The sequence below is a fragment of the Geotrypetes seraphini genome, chromosome 1 (assembly GCF_902459505.1).
Source record: "Geotrypetes seraphini chromosome 1, aGeoSer1.1, whole genome shotgun sequence".
NCBI lineage: Eukaryota > Metazoa > Chordata > Amphibia > Gymnophiona > Dermophiidae > Geotrypetes > Geotrypetes seraphini.
Window position 1 is genome coordinate 129,998,201 of NC_047084.1, and position 17,013 is coordinate 130,015,213.

Sequence of the window (17,013 nt, forward strand, 5' to 3'; positions counted from 1 at the left end):
AATAAAAATCACTAATGTAATGTAATGTAATGTAATGTATTCTCCGACGTCAGCGCTGATGTCGGAGGGCAGGCTTTGCTTAAGCCCTCCCTCCGACGTCAGCGCTGACATCGCGGAACACTTCCGATCGGCTATATGTGAGCGGCAGGGCAGGTAGGAACAGAAGACGAGCCTCGCGGTTCGAGATGTATTGAACTCCGCGGGTTCACCTCTCTCCTGTGCTGTCCAGCTCTCTCCTGTGCTGTGGGGCTGACCGCCCCCTCCCTAGACTGTGGCCTAGGACCCTGGGGGAGCCCGGGTCCCCTGTCAGCTCCGGGCCCCTGAATGCAGGACTGGTAGTACTGCCCTGATGGCGGCCCTGCGTATCAAAGGCTTTGCTGAAATCTAAGTAAATTACATCTTGCATATGTCCTTGATCCAGTTTGCTGGTCACCCAATCAAAAATTCAATCAGGTTCGTTTGGCACCATTTACCTTTTGTAAAGCCATGTTGCCTCGGATCCTGTAACCCATTTGATTCTAGGAAGTTCACTATCCTTTCTTTCAGCAACACTTCCATTATTTTTCCAACAACTGAAGTGAGGCTTACCGGTCTGTGGTTTCTCACTTCATGTCTGTGACCACTTTTGTGAATAGGGACATAACATAACATCATACTTACAAACCGCGTAACAGTAAGTTCAACGTGGTTAACAAAAGATTAAAATGACATAAGAAACATATAAATTAATTCATCAGAGGGAACGCTTCCAAGTCAGCTACAGGAGGCACGTAGGAGCCGCTGCCCGCGGCTTTGAGTGAATGCTGCAAGACAGAAGAGGGAGCCAGCAAGATGTTAAACAGCTGGGGGCAGCAGAAGGAAAACACCGCATTGTCCTCCAGCGCGAGTGGGGCCGCAGAAAATTCTTCACGGGGCCGCATGCGGCCTGTGGGCCGCGGGTTGGACACCCCTGTTCTAGAACAAGGGTGGGCAACGAGAGCCGCAATCCAGTCGGGTTTTCAGGATTTCTCCAATGAATATGCATGAGATCCATTTGCATACAATAATAATAATAATAAATAATAATTTATTTCTTATATACCGCTATACTGTGAAGTTCGAAGCAGTTTACAATAAAGATACATTTGACAGTACATGGGATAGAAACGGTATACAATAAAGATACGTTTAGTCAGTACATGGGATGCAAGTGGGTTACAATACAAGTGGTTTACTATCAAGGTGCATTTTGTCAGTGTATGAGATACAGGTGGGTTACCATAAAGATACATTTAGTCAGTACATGGGTTACAATAAAGATACATTTTGTCAGTACATGAGATTCAAGGTGGAAAGTATAATTAGTTTTGGGTCTTGGAATTAGGGGGCGAGGTGGAAGGGTCATGGCGAGGAAGAGTTGGGTATGGGAATTTAGAATTTGTTAAACAGTCGAGTTTTCAGGGATTTTCTAAAGTCTGCCTATGTAATGGCCTCAAGTATGGGCTTTCCAAGCCATGTGTTCAGCCTAGCTGCCTGGAATGATAACATTCTATCTAGAAACTTTTTGTATTGGTAAGATTTCAAGGAGGGGTAATTAAATAGTTTTGTTCTGCGAGTGCTCTTGTTGGACTCATTGGGGGAGAACTGGGAGATTAGGTAAGCTGGAAGAATCCCAAAGACAGCTTTGTAGCAAAAACAAGCAAACTTGAAGAGGACTCTGGATTCTGCGGGTAACCAGTGGAGTTTCTGATAATAAGGGGAAATGTGTTCCCATTTTTTTAAACCGTGGATTAGTCGGATCGTGGTGTTCTGAATTAATCTCAGCTTGTTGAGGTTCTTTTTATAAACTCCTAAGTATATGATGTTACAGTAATCTAGGGTGCTTAAAATAGATGATTGTACTAGTAAACGGAAGGACTTTTCATCAAAGAATTTTTTAATAGAGCGAAGTTTCCAGAGGAACAAAAAGCACAGTTACTTACCGTAACAGGTGTTATCCAGGGACAGCAGGCACATATTCTTGACTGATGGGTGACGGCACCGACAGAGCCCCGGTACGGATTGCACTCTAAGAACTTAGAAAGTTCTAGCAGGCCGCACCGCGCACGCACGAGTGCCTTCCCACCCGACGGAGGCACGCGGTCCCCAGTTAGGATAAGCCAGCTAAGAAGCCAACCCGGGGAGGTGGGTGGGACGCAAGAATATGTGCCTGCTGTCCCTGGATAACACCTGTTACGGTAAGTAACTGTGCTTTATCCCAGGACAAGCAGGCAGCATATTCTTGACTGATGGGTGACTTCCAAGCTAACAAAAAGAGGGATGGAGGGAAGGTTGGCCATTAGGAAAATAAATTTTGTAAAACAGATTGGCCGAAGTGTCCATCCCGTCTGGAGAATGCATCCAGACAATAGTGAGATGTAAAAGTATGAACTGAGGACCAAGTAGCAGCCTTGCAGATTTCCTCAATAGGAGTGGAACGGAGGAAAGCTACAGATGCTGCCATAGCTCGAACTCTATGGGCCGTGACAGAACCTTCCAGTGTCAGTCCGGACTGAGCATAACAGAATGAAATGCACGCTGCAAGCCAATTCGACAGCGTACGTTTAGAAACAGGACGTCCCAATTTATTCGGATCAAAGGACAGAAAAAGTTGTGGAGATGATCTGTGGGGCTTAGTACGGTCCAAATAGTAAGCTAAAGCCCGCTTACAGTCCAAAGTATGCAGAGCCTGTTCTCCAGAATGAGAGTGAGGTTTCGGAAAGAAGACAGGCAGAACAATGGATTGGTTGAGATGGAATTCAGAGACAACCTTAGGGAGAAACTTTGGATGGGTGCGCAGAACCACCTTGTCATGATGAAAGACAGTAAAAGGTGGATCCGCAACTAATGCATGGAGCTCACTGACCCTCCTGGCAGAGGTAAGAGCAATAAGGAAGACCACTTTCCAAGTGAGGAACTTGAAAGAAGCAGTAGCCAAAGGTTCAAACGGAGGCTTCATTAAGGCGGAGAGAACCACATTGAGATCCCAGACTACAGGAGGAGCCTTAAGAGGTGGTTTCACATTGAAAAGACCCCGCATGAATCTGGAAACCAAAGGATGAGCTGAGAGAAGTTTCCCATGAACTGGCTCATGAAAAGCAAGTTTCCAAGTTTCCAAGTTTATTGGTTTTTAATATCCCGACCATCAAACAATTGTCTGGCCGGTTTACAATAAAATTATAAAAAAAAAGTATTAAAAGTAGCAGTATGTGCAAAAAGATGTCTTAAGTTAAACATAAATGACAAAGACTTGACGAACTGGAGTGTGAGGGCAGTAACAGCGGAAGGGGAAAAAGTTACATTGTATAGATGAAAAGGAAAGAGTGGGGGGGAGGATTGAACAAAAGGGAGGGGAACCTTAAGATAATGGAAGTTCGCTGACCGAAGGAAGAGAGAGAAGATGCTTTTAGGTTTAATTAAAAGCATCTCGAAATAAGAAAGTCTTTAGATTGATCTTGAATTTGACTAGTTGTTGTTCGTCGCGGAGGTATTGTGGAAGTGAGTTCCATAAGGTAGGGGCTGTTATAGCGAAGTTTGTTTTGCGTGTATAATAAAAATCTTTAAGAGATGGAATATAAAGAAGTTTTTGGTCAGATGATCTTAATGTACGAGTGGAACTTTGAGGAATAAGAAGTTTATCGAGGAATGTAGGTTGATGTAAGAGTTTGATTTTGAAAGTGAGTAGAATAATTTTGTAAGTGATACGATAAGAAATTGGAAGCCAGTGGGCTCTTCCTTTAAGAGAGGAGTGACATGATCATATTTGGTTTTTTTGTAGATAAGTTTTATTGCGGTATTTTGTATGAGTTGAAGGCGTCGTAATTCTTTTTGTGGAAGACCATTGAGGAGCGAGTTGCAGTAGTCTAAGTGAGAAATTACTAAAGAGTGAGTTAATATAGTAATAGAGTCAGTATTCAGAATGGATATTAATGATCTGATGATGCGAAGTTTATAGAAGCAGACTTTTACTACTGAGCTAATATGTTCGTGAAAAGAGAGATCTCTGTCAATGATAACGCCAAGTATTTTAATTTTAGTTTCCATGTGTAGTGGGACAGATTTGATAGAGATAGTTCCTGGTAGTGATTCAGATTTTTTGATCGGGAGTAGTAGCCCACAAGATTTGTCAATGTTAAGTGAAAGTTTATTTGTGTATAGCCATTCGTTTATGTTATCCAGTTTATTATTTATGTCTTTTATATCAGAGGTGTTAGCGATAGCACTGAGGTGGACTCTGATGGAAGTAGACTTGAGACCAGAGTCAGACAAAGAAAGAAGATAGTCTAACAAGGTCTCCACTGCAAGGGAAGTGGGATCATGATGATGAAGAAGACACCAGGAAGAAAATCGTGTCCACTTCTGATGGTAACATTGCAGAGTGGCCGGTTTCCTGGAAGCATCCAGAATAGAACGAACGGGCTGAGACAGAAGGGGATCAGTTGAATTCAGCCCGAGAAATACCAAGCTGTCAGGTGCAGAGACTGGAGGTTGGGATGCAGAAGGGTCTCCTGATGCTGTGTAAGCAGAGAAGGAAACAGAGGAAGAAGAATAGGTTCCCTGGAACTGAGTTGAAGTAGAAGGGAGAACCAATGCTGTCTGGGCCACCGTGGAGCGATGAGAATCATGGTGGCTTGTTCCCTCTTGAGCTTGAACAAGGTTCGTAACATGAGAGGCAGAGGAGGGAAAGCATACAGGAACAGATTGGACCAATCGAGGAGAAATGCATCCGCTGCCAGACGGTGAGGAGAGTAGAGTCTGGAGCAGAAGAGGGGCAGCTGATGATTGTGAGGAGCTGCAAAGAGGTCTATTTGAGGAGTGCCCCATTGAGTGAAAATGGACTGTAGAGTCAAAGGATCGAGAGTCCACTCGTGAGGTTGGAGAATTCTGCTGAGATTGTCCGCTAAGGAATTCTGCTCTCCCTGAATGTAGATAGCTTTCAGGAATAATTGGTGATTTGTGGTCCAAGACCAAATCCTCTGGGCTTCTTGACACAAAAGGCGAGAGCCTGTCCCACCCTGTTTGTTGATGTAGTACATTGCAACTTGATTGTCTGTGCACAGAAGTAGAACTTGAGGAAAGAGAAGATGTTGGAAAACCTTGAGGGCATAAAACATTGCTCTGAGTTCCAGAAAATTGATGTGATGCTTCATTTCCTGGGCTGTCCAAAGGCCTTGAGTTTGGAACTCGTTCAAATGAGCTCCCCATGCATAAGGGGAGGCGTCGGTGGTTATGACTAGTTGATGAGGAGGTAGATGAAACAGAAGACCTCTGGAGAGATTGGAGGATATCAACCACCATTGAAGAGACTGATGAAGAGATGATGTCACAAATATGTGCCATGAGCAAGGATCCGTCGCTTGGGACCACTGGGTAGCCAAGGTCCATTGCGGAGTGCGCAGGTGAAGACGTGCGAAGGGGGTGACATGAACTGTCGAGGCCATGTGACCCAAGAGTATCATCATTTGCTTGGCAGAGATGGAATGTTGTGGAAGCACCTGCTGACATAGATATTGAAGAGCATGAAGGCGGTTGGACGGCAGGAACGCTCTCATGAGGACTGTGTCCAGGACCGCTCCAATGAATTGAAGTCTCTGAGTGGGGATGAGATGAAATTTGGGTAGATTGATCTCGAACCCCAGGAGTTGTAGAAAAAGGATGGTGTGGTTGGTGGCCCGGAGCACTGTCTGAGAGAAGTGGCCTTGATCAACCAATCGTCCAGGTAAGGAAAAACCTGCAGGTGGTGAGAGCGTAGAAAAGCAGCCACAACAATCAGACATTTGGTGAACACTCTTGGAGAGGAGGCAAGACCGAAGGGTAGCACCTTGTATTGGTAATGACAGTGATTGATCATGAAGCGGAGGTACTGTCTGGATTCCCGGTTGACCGGAATATGGGTATATGCTTCTTTGAGATCGAGGGAGCATAGCCAGTCGCCTTGATTGAGAAGAGGGTAAAGAGTGGCCAGAGAAAGCATCCTGAATTTTTCTTTGACCAAGCATTTGTTGAGATCCCGAAGGTCTAGAATGGGTCTGAGATCTCCTGTTTTTTTTGGGACTAGAAAGTAACGGGAGTAGAATCCCTGCCCCTTTTGATCTAGAGGAACTTCCTCTATGGCGTTCAGAAGGAGGAGGGATTGAACCTCCTGAAGAAGGAGGGAAGACTGAGGAGTGTTCAAAGCAGACTCTCTTGGCAGACTTTGGGCGGGAAGAGTCTGAAAGTTGAGAGAGTAGCTGTGGCGGATGATGTTGAGGACCCACTGATCCGAGGTGATAATTTCCCAACGGCTGATGAAGAAAGTAAGACGGCCCCCTATGGATTGGGGAAGGTGGGCAGATGGTAGAACACTGGCTATGCCCTGGAGAACGAAGTCAAAAGGGTTGGGTAGACTTCTGCGGTGGAGGAGGCTTCACCTGTTGCTGCTGTGCTGGCCTAGGAGTTTGCCATTGCTGTTGGTGCTGACGTCTAGGCTGTTGGGGAGCTGGTGGTAAAGGACGAGCCATGAAACGGCGTTGGTAGGCCAATTGCTGCCGAAAAGGCCGGGTAGGTGGAGTCTTCTTTTTGGTTTTTAGAAGCGTATCTCAGCGAGTTTCATGGGCAGATAATTTTTGTGTGGTGGAGTCCATGGATTCTCCAAACAGCTCATCGCCTAGGCATGGAGCATTAGCCAGGCGATCCTGATGGTTAACATCAAGCTCTGATACTCTGAGCCATGCCAGATGACGCATGGCATCAGACATGGCTGTGGCTTTAGAGGTCAATTCGAATGTATCGTAGATCGAGCGGACCAGGAACTTCCGAAGCTGGAGAAGAGAGGAAGAACATTGACGAAAAGCAGATCTCTTGGGAGGGAGATACTTCTCAAAAGCAGAGAGATCTTGAATGAGATGCTTTAGGTAAAAGGAAAAATGAAAAGCATAATTCCCTGATCTGTTAGCCAACATGGCATTTTGGTATAATCTTTTGCCAAATTTATCCATGGCCTTTCCTTCTCTGCCAGGAGGGACTGAAGCGTATACACTAGCTCCTGCAGACTTCTTAAGTGTGGATTCCACTAAAAGAGACTCATGTGGAAGTTGAGGCTTGTCAAAGCCAGGAATGGGGATGACCTTATACAAGGAGTCCAATTTGCGAGGAGCTCCTGGGATAGTCAGAGGCGTCTCCAGATTTTTATAAAAGGTCTCCCTCAAGATATTGTGGAGGGGCAGTTTGAGAAATTCCTTGGAGGCTGGTCAAAGTCCAGTGCATCAAGGATTTTTTGGACTCAGCCTCCAAGGGAATAGAAAGAGATTCACACATCTCTTTTAAGAAAGAGGTGAAAGAAGTAGAATCCGATTTAGAGGAAGGATCTGCAACAGACGGATCCTCTTCACCAGACGAACACTCACCCTCAGAGAGAAGAGGTTCTTCGGAGTCACCCCACAGATCAGGATCCCTAATTTGGGAACTGCGATCCCGAGACTCCGGTGTGGAGGGTTCAAGGTGCCGGGTTTTGTGTATCGACTTACCCGACCTCAAAGAAGCGGTACCGGGAGACGTTAAAGGCTGTTTCGGAGCCGAAGTTTGGACAGCCTGATGTAGAGCTCTCGGTTCCGGTGCCAGAACTGGCATGGAGACCGACAAAGCAGAATGTACCGGTACCGAAAAAGTGGACGCGGACAATAGAGGCTGCGCCACTGTCGGTACCGGCGGCTCAGACCGGACTGGGACTGGAAGGTTCGGTGCCAATAGAGCAGGAAGGAGCTGTTCCAACTGCTCTTTAAGTTGCACCTGTACGACGGCAGCAATGCACTCGTCCAGCGAAGGCACCGGTACCGCTTTTTTCTTCTGCGGTACCTGCGGTGCCGCTCTACGCCCCGAGGATGAGGAGCCCGAGGTCGAGGGACTCACCTCAATAGGGGCGGAGCGCTTCCGCGGGCGCCTCGAGGTCGGCAGGACTGGGCTCGCTGCTACCGAGACCGGAGGACGCTCCAGCGGGGAAGGCTTCTTAGCCGGCTTACCTGATGGTTGCGACGCCGGTGCGGTGTCGAAGAGGTGGGTGCCGACTGAGACGGGGCCGATGTCGGTGTCGGTGCCGTAGGGTCAGACATATCGGCACCAAACAGCAACCGTTGCTGAATCTGTCGGTTTTTCAAAGTCCGTTTTTTTAATGTGGCACAGCGGGTGCAGGTGGAAGCCCGATGATCTGGACCCAGGCACTGTAAGCACCAGTTGTGCGGGTCAGTCAGAGAAATGGGCCGTGCACACCGCTGGCACTTTTTAAACCCGGGTTGAGGGGGCATGAAAGTAAAAACGGCTTCTGCCAAATCGAAGGCTGAGGCCTCGATGGTGGCAACAGGCCCCGCCGGGGCGAACCGAAAAAAGTAAAGTTTTTTTTTTTTGAAAAACAACAAAGAATAAAAGAAAAAAAAGGAAATAATATTTCCTAAAGGGTTTACGCGAGCGGGAAGGCGATAGAAAAAAATCTTTTCAACAGCCGTTGAAAAGGACGCGTCTTCTTAGATCCGCGGAAACTAAGAAACTGGGGACCGCGCACCTCAGTCGGGCGGGAAGGCACTCGCACGTACGCGGTGCGGCCTGCTAGAACTTTCTAAGTTCTTAGAGTACAATCACTCTAAAATTGTCCGTACCGGGGCTCCGTCGGTGCCGTCACCCATCAGTCAAGAATATGCTGCCTGCTTGTCCTGGGATAATACAGAATTATATGGCGCAGGACCTGCTTACATTGGAAAGTTGGTCCTCAACCTGGCAGCTAGGCTTCAATGCTAAGAAATGTAAGGTCATGCACCTCGGAAGCGGAAATCCATGCAGGACGTACTTCTTGAATGGAGAAACTTTAACTAGGACTTCAGCAGAACGAGATTTAGGAGTAATCATCAGTGCAGACATGAAAACTGACAATCAAGTGGAGAAGGCTTCATCTAAGGCAAGGCAGATATTGGGTTGTATCAATAGAAGTTTCGTTAGCCGAAAGCCTGAAGTCATAATGCCGTTGTACAGGGCCATGGTGAGACCTCATCTGGAGTACTGTGTGCAATTCTGGAGGCCACATTACAGTAAAGATGTGCGCAGAATTGAATCGGTTCAGCGGACGGCCACCAGGATGATCTCGGGGCTCAAGGGTCTCTCGTATGAAGAGAGACTGAACAAATTGCAGCTCTACATTCTCGAGGAACGTAGGGAGAGGGGAGACATGATCGAAATATTTAAGTACCTCACGGGACGTGTCGAAGTGGAAGATGATATTTTCTTTCTCAAGGGACCCTCGGCCACAAGAGGGCACCCACTCAAACTCAGGGGCGGAAAATTTCATGGCGACACCAGAAAATATTTCTTCACAGAGAGAGTAGTTGATCATTGGAACAAGCTTCCAGTGCAGGTAATCGAGGCAGACAGTGTGCCAGACTTTAAGAATAAATGGGATACCCATGTGGGATCCCTACGAGGGTCAAGATAAGAAAATTGGGTCATTAGGGCATAGACAGGGGGTGGGTAAGCAGAGTGGGCAGACTTGATGGGCTGTAGCCCTTTTCTGCCGTCATCTTCTATGTTTCTTTTTTTTTTTTTTTTAGTTCAATAATTTTTATTGAATATTATGAGAAATACAAGAAGCAGTCCAAATACACAGAATCGGAGTAAGGCATTTGGTATAGTAAAAATACATAGCTACAATCAACTGTATAGAACCAAAACATTGAAAAAGGTCCAGAGTACTGGAACTGCTTATAGAGGATATAAAAGAAAAAGAGAAGATGAAGGGAGAAAAAGAAGAAAGAAAGAAAGACAGGAGTGTCTACGGGACAGAGTGAACATATGAATCTAAGAATGTCCAAGGTGATTTATTTCGCATCAAGTTCGTGGAAAGTCGGGATATATTTTTCTTCTCATATGCATAAGATTCGAATTTGTGATACATGCTCAGAGAATTCTACCAAAAAGTATAGTCTAGTAGCGAAGATGATTTCCAGTTTTTTAAGATATGCATGAGAGCAGTCACAAACATGGCATCAATTAGTTTAGGACAGTTCGATTGCGCAAAACAAGGATTTTGAGAACGAAGAATTACAATGTCCATAGAAATCTCTTCCGAGCAGTTAATAATAGATTTTATGGTGTCCCAAATGCGAGTCCAAAAGGAACGAACCAGAGTGCAATGGAAAAGCATATGATCAAGAGTTCCAGCTTCTTTCAAACAGTTCCAACAGAGTCTTGTTTTAGGTTGGCTTTCCACATACGAAATGGGGTCCATACTGCATGCCACATAATAAAGAACATTGATTGCGAGACTCTGGAGGATAAAAGAGGACGATTTGTTGAAGACCAGAAAAGTTTCCAATCAATGTCAGAAAGCGGGGTTGTCAGCATAGAGTCCCAATGTTTCATGGAATGAGATGAAAAGGTGAAGGAATGGTCTCTTAGAATACTATAAAAAAGAGATATCGCCTTACCTTTCAGTAAAGCCAGTGCAGACCAGTGACGAATAGTGTGAAGGGATGTCTTAAAGTCAAAGCGTATATTCACAGAAGATAGCACCCCAGTGAGTGTAAGCCACTGTGAATACACAGAAGAAGGCAGCGAGTAGGTGGAATAGAGTATGTCAAAAGGGACGAGAGAAGTGAGAGTAGTCATTTGGTGAACAAACCACAAACCCGCCCGCTGCCACCTTTTCCATGAGAGGGATTTGCCATTACTCTGGAGTTTAGGATTATTCCAAAGGGACATGAGTGGACTATTGTTAATTGAGATTAGAGAATGACACGGTGGCGGTTTACCCGCGGCCACCGCATTTTAGCCGCGGGTCACCCGCCGAAACGGGGAACGAAAACTAGCAGTCGCTGCGGCGACGAGGACAAGGCCATTCACCGCCCGTGGGGCGGTGAATGGTCTTGTCCCCACAGTGAGGCATGAAGGATCGCGCGGTCCCCGCAGCACACACCCGCCTGCCCAATCGATCCTAGTGTTTGCCAGCTCTCTCCCTTCTCCTCATCTTAGTTTGTAGGTTTTCTTTTTCAGCAATCCGCACGCTATCAGAGAGCCGCACACCCGCTGCTGCTCAGTTTCGATCTTCTGCTCTGACGCAACCGGAAACAGGAAGTTGCAGCAGAGCAGAAGATTGAACACTGAGCAGCCGCGCGTGCGCAGCTCTTTGGGAAAGCGTGCAGGTCGCCGAAAAAGAAAACCTACAAACTAAGGTGAGGAGAAGGGAGAGAGCTGGCTAAACACTAGGATCGATTGGGCAGGCGGGTGTTGGCTGCGGGGACCATGCGATCGCTCGTGTTCCCGGCTCAAATTGGAAGGAGGGAGTGAAAGGGAAAAGGATTCTGGGCCAAGGAGATGAAGACGGAAAGAAAGGGAAGGACAGGCAGGTGAGCCAGATGCTAGAAGCAAGGGGGGGGAGGGGAAGAAAAAGGGAAAAAAGCTAGATGGGGTTGAAAAGAAGAGACACACTGGTATGGAAGAGGAAGATAGGGGAAATCTAGACACAGGAAGGTAACAGAAAGAGGGAAAATTATGTGCATGGGGCATAGGGACAGTGACATAAAGGGGACATGCCATGGGGATGGTATATGGACACAGGGGGGGGGCAATGACAGATACATACATAGGGGAGATATTAAAAATGGAGAAAATAGGAGCACAGAAGCGAGATGGTTTGTGGGGATGGGACAGGGACCGAGCTTGCAGGCTCCAGTGGCTTGCACAAATTACATTGTAACGTGCCATGAAAATAAGAGGGAGGAAGGTAGATAGATAGGCCACGCGAGAGGAGCTGAAGGGTAGTAGAAAGGAACAGATGGTAAAGGAGGGAGGGAAGGGTGGTGGTGGAAAGGAATAGGACAGACATTGAAGGAGGGTGGAGAGGAACAGATCCCGAAGGGAAATGTGGAAGATAGAGTGGGAAGAAGACAGATGCCAGACTATGGGGGAGCGGAGGGAAGAAGATGGGTGCTAGACCAATTGGAGGGGGGGGTGAAGGGAGAGGCACAGTAACAGCAAGTGGAAGACGCAGAGAGAAGACACACAGTGGATGGAAGGAATTGAATGAGAAGATGTGGAAAGCAGAAACCAGACAACAAAGGTAGAAAAAAAAATTCTATTGATTTATTTATTTTTTGCTTTAGGATAAAGTAGTATATTAGTTGTGTTGATAAAAATTTATAAACAAAGCCCTGCCAGCTGAACATCTCTTTCTCTAGTTCAGCAGCAGGAACTTTGATTTATAAGAAAGGAATAAGCTAAATATTACAGTACTAAGGCTTATATGGATGCAGCGGGGACGGTGACGGGGCGGTGAATGGGATGGCAGTGGCGGTGACGGGGCGGTGAAAGGGATGGCAGTGATGGTGACGGGGCGGTGAAGGGAACGGCGGTGAAGGGGCGGTGCAGAGGATGGTGGGCCGGTGACGGGGCGGTGACGGGGACAGATTCTTTCCCCGTGTCATTCTCTAATTGAGATCTCTGCTGTTGCATCTAGGAGATGAAGAGCATGCTGCGCTGCACTCAGCAAAGAGTATTTTCTCAAGTGTTTAGGTACTGACACCGTTAATAGGCAGGAGATGTGTAATGGCGCACACAAAAAACGTTCCATTTCAAACCAGGTTGGTGGATCCTGAGGACATGAGTCAATGATCCAGTGAGCTCCATATTTGGCTAACGATGCAATATAGTAATGATAGAAATCTGGTAAATTTAAACCACCATTAATCTTAGAGGCTTTCAGTTTGGCGAGAGCAATACGAGGTTTTTTCTTGTTCCAAACAAATTCAGAGATTTTCATATTTAGCCAGTGAAAAAATTACTTCCGACATAGGAGGGGAAGCATAGAGAGGGTGTAGTTAATTTGAGGGGCCAGAGTCATTTTGATGGAGGCTATTCTACCCCACCAAGATAGAAAGAGTGGGGACCAGCGAGATGTGGTATTTAAAACTAAGTTTTTAATTTTGGATATATTAAGATCTTGAGCATGAACTGGATCTTTGTGTATTAAGACCCCCAAATATTTCACAGCTCCATGCGACAATGAGAAAGGAAAATGAGCCAGATCTGAGGGAGAAATATGATCATTAAGAGGGAAGATCTCCGATTTCTCCCAATTGACAGAGTATCCGGAGAGGTGGGAATATTGAGAAACGATGTGAACAAAATGAGGGAGAGAGACAAGAGGGTCCCTAAGAAAAAGTAGAACATCATCAGCGTAAGCTGCTAATTTAAAGTCCCGACTAGAGGAGGGAATGCCTTTAAGTGAGGAGCATTGTCGGATAGCTAAAAGGAGAGGCTCCAACGTTTCTATGTTTAGGTTTGTGTGGTTTTCCAGGGTTAGGTGTTTGTCAAGTGTTACCCCCCAGAATCTTTATGGTTAGGTCAATTTTGTATTCTCGGCTCTGTAGGTGAATTGAATTTTCTTTTATCTTTTCGTTGGGTGATGCCAGGAAGAATTTGGTTTTTTCTGTGTTGAGTTTCAGTTTGAAGGCCATCATCCAGCGCTCTATTTGATTTATGATGTTGGTTAAGGAGTTGGAGAATTGTGACGTTAGGGCGGTTAGCGGAATCACTACAGTAATGTCATCTGCGTAGATGTAGAAGGTGAACCCTAGGCTTTGTAGCAGGTTTCCTAATGAGCTGAGGTAGATATTAAAGAGGGTTGGGGATAGGGGGGAACCCTGAGGTAATCCGCAGTTGTTATTCCAGCTAAGGGAAAGTTTGTCATCTTTGAATACCTGGTAGGATCTGTTCCTGAGGAATCCCTGGAACCAATTGTGAGCGTAGCCTGTGATGCCTGTGGTTTCTAGGCAGTTCAAAAGAATGGTGTGATCTACTAGGTCAAAGGCGCTACTTAGGTCCAGTTGTAGGATCATGGCGCTGGTACCTTGGGTGAGGAGGGCGTAAAGGGAAGCAGTGCATGTAAATAGATCTCATGCATATTCATTGGGAAAATCCTGAAAACCTGACTATACTGCAGCCCTCGTTGCACACCCCTGTTCTAGAGAACTAGAGATAAAGGGTTTCTCTATCAAGTACATACAGTGATGGGGGAATTAACACAATCACTACCGAAAGAACACACTCTTGTTTAATTTGATTTTCATGTCATTGCTCAGTCACTTACCTGTTCATCTGAAACTGAATTTCCATTCACATCTGAAGAAGGACTTACTCCATCACAGGGAAGGTTATCATCAGACACATCAGTGCTATATCCACTGCCAGTGGGGGAATTTGAGGAGTCATTAGATTTAAGCAATCCCCCTCTCTCTGTAACACTGGATTTGCCCATCATCCCAAATGCATTATATAAGATGGCGCCAGACTGTCTTCCTCCTAAAGGTTAAAAAAAAGTTGTTATTACTTCTACTTATCATTTCCATAGTGCTGCTAGATTTATGCAACACTGTACATTAAAACATTCAAGAGACAGACCCTGCTCAGTAGAGTTTATAATCTAATCAAACAGACAAACAAACAAATAGGATATTTAGGGAGTTTCTCAGGCATGGGTGGCTTTATAAGCAATTGGGGCTTAGGAGTGAAAAGCAACCTCAAAAAAGTGAGTTTTTAGCCTGGATTTGAATATTGCCAGGGATGGAGCTTGACGTATTGTCTCGGGCAAGCTGGTCCAGGTGTATGGTGCAGTAAGAGAGAAGGAATATAGTCTGGAGTTGGCAACAGAAGAGAAGGATACAGATAAGAGAGACTTGCCCAATGAATGGAGTTCCCAGGGAGGAGTATAGGGAGAGAGAAGAGATATTAAGGAGCTGCAGGGTGAATGCACTTTTAAGTCAAAGAGGAGTTTGAAGTATATGTAAAAATGGATAGAGAATCAATAAAGTGACTTGAGGAGAGGGGTGATGTAGTCCACCAGAGTTGCTATTCTTACAAGTCATGCTGCAGAATTTTAAACAGATTGAAGGGGAGAGAGATGGTTACGTGGAAGACCTGTGAGAAGCAAATTGCAGCAATCTAGGCTAGTACTGCCTGATTCATTTCAGTGAATCAATTTGAATCAATTCATTGTCCAAAAAAAATCAGACTCAACAATTCAGTGACTAACAGCCCCCCCCCCCCCCTCAAAGCAGCAGTAGTGGTGGCAGTAGCTGAACAACAGAGGCAGTGTTCTGAACAGGCTGCTCTTGGCCTGCCCCGTTGGGGCCTTCCCTCTGCCATGTCATCAGTGACATCACTGACACAGCAGAGGGAAGCCTTGGTGGGGCAGGCCGCAATCAGCCTGTTCACAGTGCTGCTTCTTCAAGGCTGGCCACCGCCACCACTGCTTTGGGAGGCCCAGAGGTATGTCAGTTCTCACGGTGGGAGGGTCAGTAGGGTGCTGCTGCATATGGGGATAGGAGGGAAGGTTGGAAAGCTGCTACACGGGATAGGTGGGAGGGGAGGAAATTGGCTGCACATGGGGGAAGAGTTGTTGGGAGGAGGAAAGGAAGAGAGAGATGAAATAAAGAAGTGGAAAGGGGTGAAGGAGGGATAATTCCTGCATATGGTGGAGGGGTGGGAGACATGCAAGGAGAAGAGAGGGAGAAATTTTGGACATAGGATGAAGGGCATGGAAAGATGGTGCATATAGATAGGGAAAGATGCTGCATGGAGGAAAATAGAGAGATTTGAGCTAGGGCACTAGGTGGGGGTGGGGGGACAGAGAGGGTAGACAGTGGGAAAGAAACAAATGTTGGATATGGCAATGGAAAGTAGAAAAAAATTTATTTCCTTATTTGTGATCACAATATGTCAGATTTGAAATGTGTATCCTGCCAGAGCTAGTATTAGACAGCGAGCATGAGCTAGAACCTAACAGAGAGAGGAAAAATATTTTTTATTTATTTTGTTTACACCACCGGCATAGTATTGGAGAGGGTAAAAAGGGGGTGAGATGGGTGAAAAGGCTACAAAATAAACCCACCAGGACGTCTGAAAAAACACAAAAAACCCACCTGATTGGGCAGGAAAAGTGAATCGAAAAATCGATTCAATAGGCCTGAATCGGGCAGCACTAGTCTAGGTGAGAGGTGTTAAAGAGGAAGGAGTGGCCTAGTGGTTAGAGCTACAGACTCAGCATCCTGAGGTTGTGGGTTCAAGCCCCACGCTGCTCCTTGTGACCCTGGGCAAGTCACTCAATCCTCCATTGGCCCAGGTATATTAGATAAATTGTGAGCCCACTTGGACAAATAGGGACAAATGCTTGCGTACCTGAAAGTAAACCGCTTACAAACCTTGATAGGCGATATATAAATAAATAATAATAATAGAGAGTGGATAAAGGTTTTGGTAGTGTGTTCCAAGAGGAAGGGTCGGATTTTGATGATATTAAAGAGAAAGAAGCAGATTTTGGCGGTCTGTTGGATTTGTGGAGAGAAAGAGAAAGAGGAGTCTGAGATGACCCAGAGGGTGCGAGCTGACGAGACAGGGAGAATGAGAATACTATCCACTGAGATGGAAAATGGGGAGAGAGGAGAAGTAGGTTAGTGGTAATGGATCATCAAGGCAGGCTGAGACTTGGGCCTGGTTTTCTGTAGATCTCTCTGGTGTAAAAGGTAGATATGGGCACTGTCATCATAGAGGTATATTGAAAACCATGGGAGGAGATCAAAGCACCAAGGAAATGAATATTAAGATGAAGAAAAGAAGCGGTCCCAGGATCCTCCTCCACTGCTATCCCACTATCAGTCAGGAATTGACAGTAGAGTAGCAGAGTACAGTTAAAGAGAGACTTACCGGTACATGTTGAACAGAGATAGATTGTGAGCCAGCCAGGACAGGTAGGGAAAATACCCGATTACTATTCAATATAAACCACTTAGGATGTACAAGTGGTATATAATAAATAAAATAGAAATACCGGTACCTTTAATTTATTCATAATCTGAATAGACTCCAGAAATCTCACAAAAGAACAAGCAGTTTTCTGAGTTATGAATTGCTAGCTAGCCCATGACCCTCACTGCAACGTGAGGCCTTGTTGCAAGGAGATGAACAGCATTGCAGGCTTTATCC

General features: G+C 45.8%; 1 protein-coding gene across 9 annotated transcripts in view; it reads right to left on the reverse strand.

The window, feature by feature from the left end:
* KIAA1109 (KIAA1109 ortholog) overlaps positions 1 to 17,013 on the reverse strand; it is a 908,505-nt gene that overhangs the window by 505,602 nt on the left and 385,890 nt on the right. For all 9 annotated transcript variants that reach the window (XM_033938537.1, XM_033938601.1, XM_033938589.1 and 6 more), the window contains exon 36: positions 14,123 to 14,334. In XM_033938537.1, coding sequence (XP_033794428.1) covers positions 14,123 to 14,334 — 212 coding nt within the window. The remainder of the gene's footprint in view (positions 1 to 14,122; positions 14,335 to 17,013) is intronic.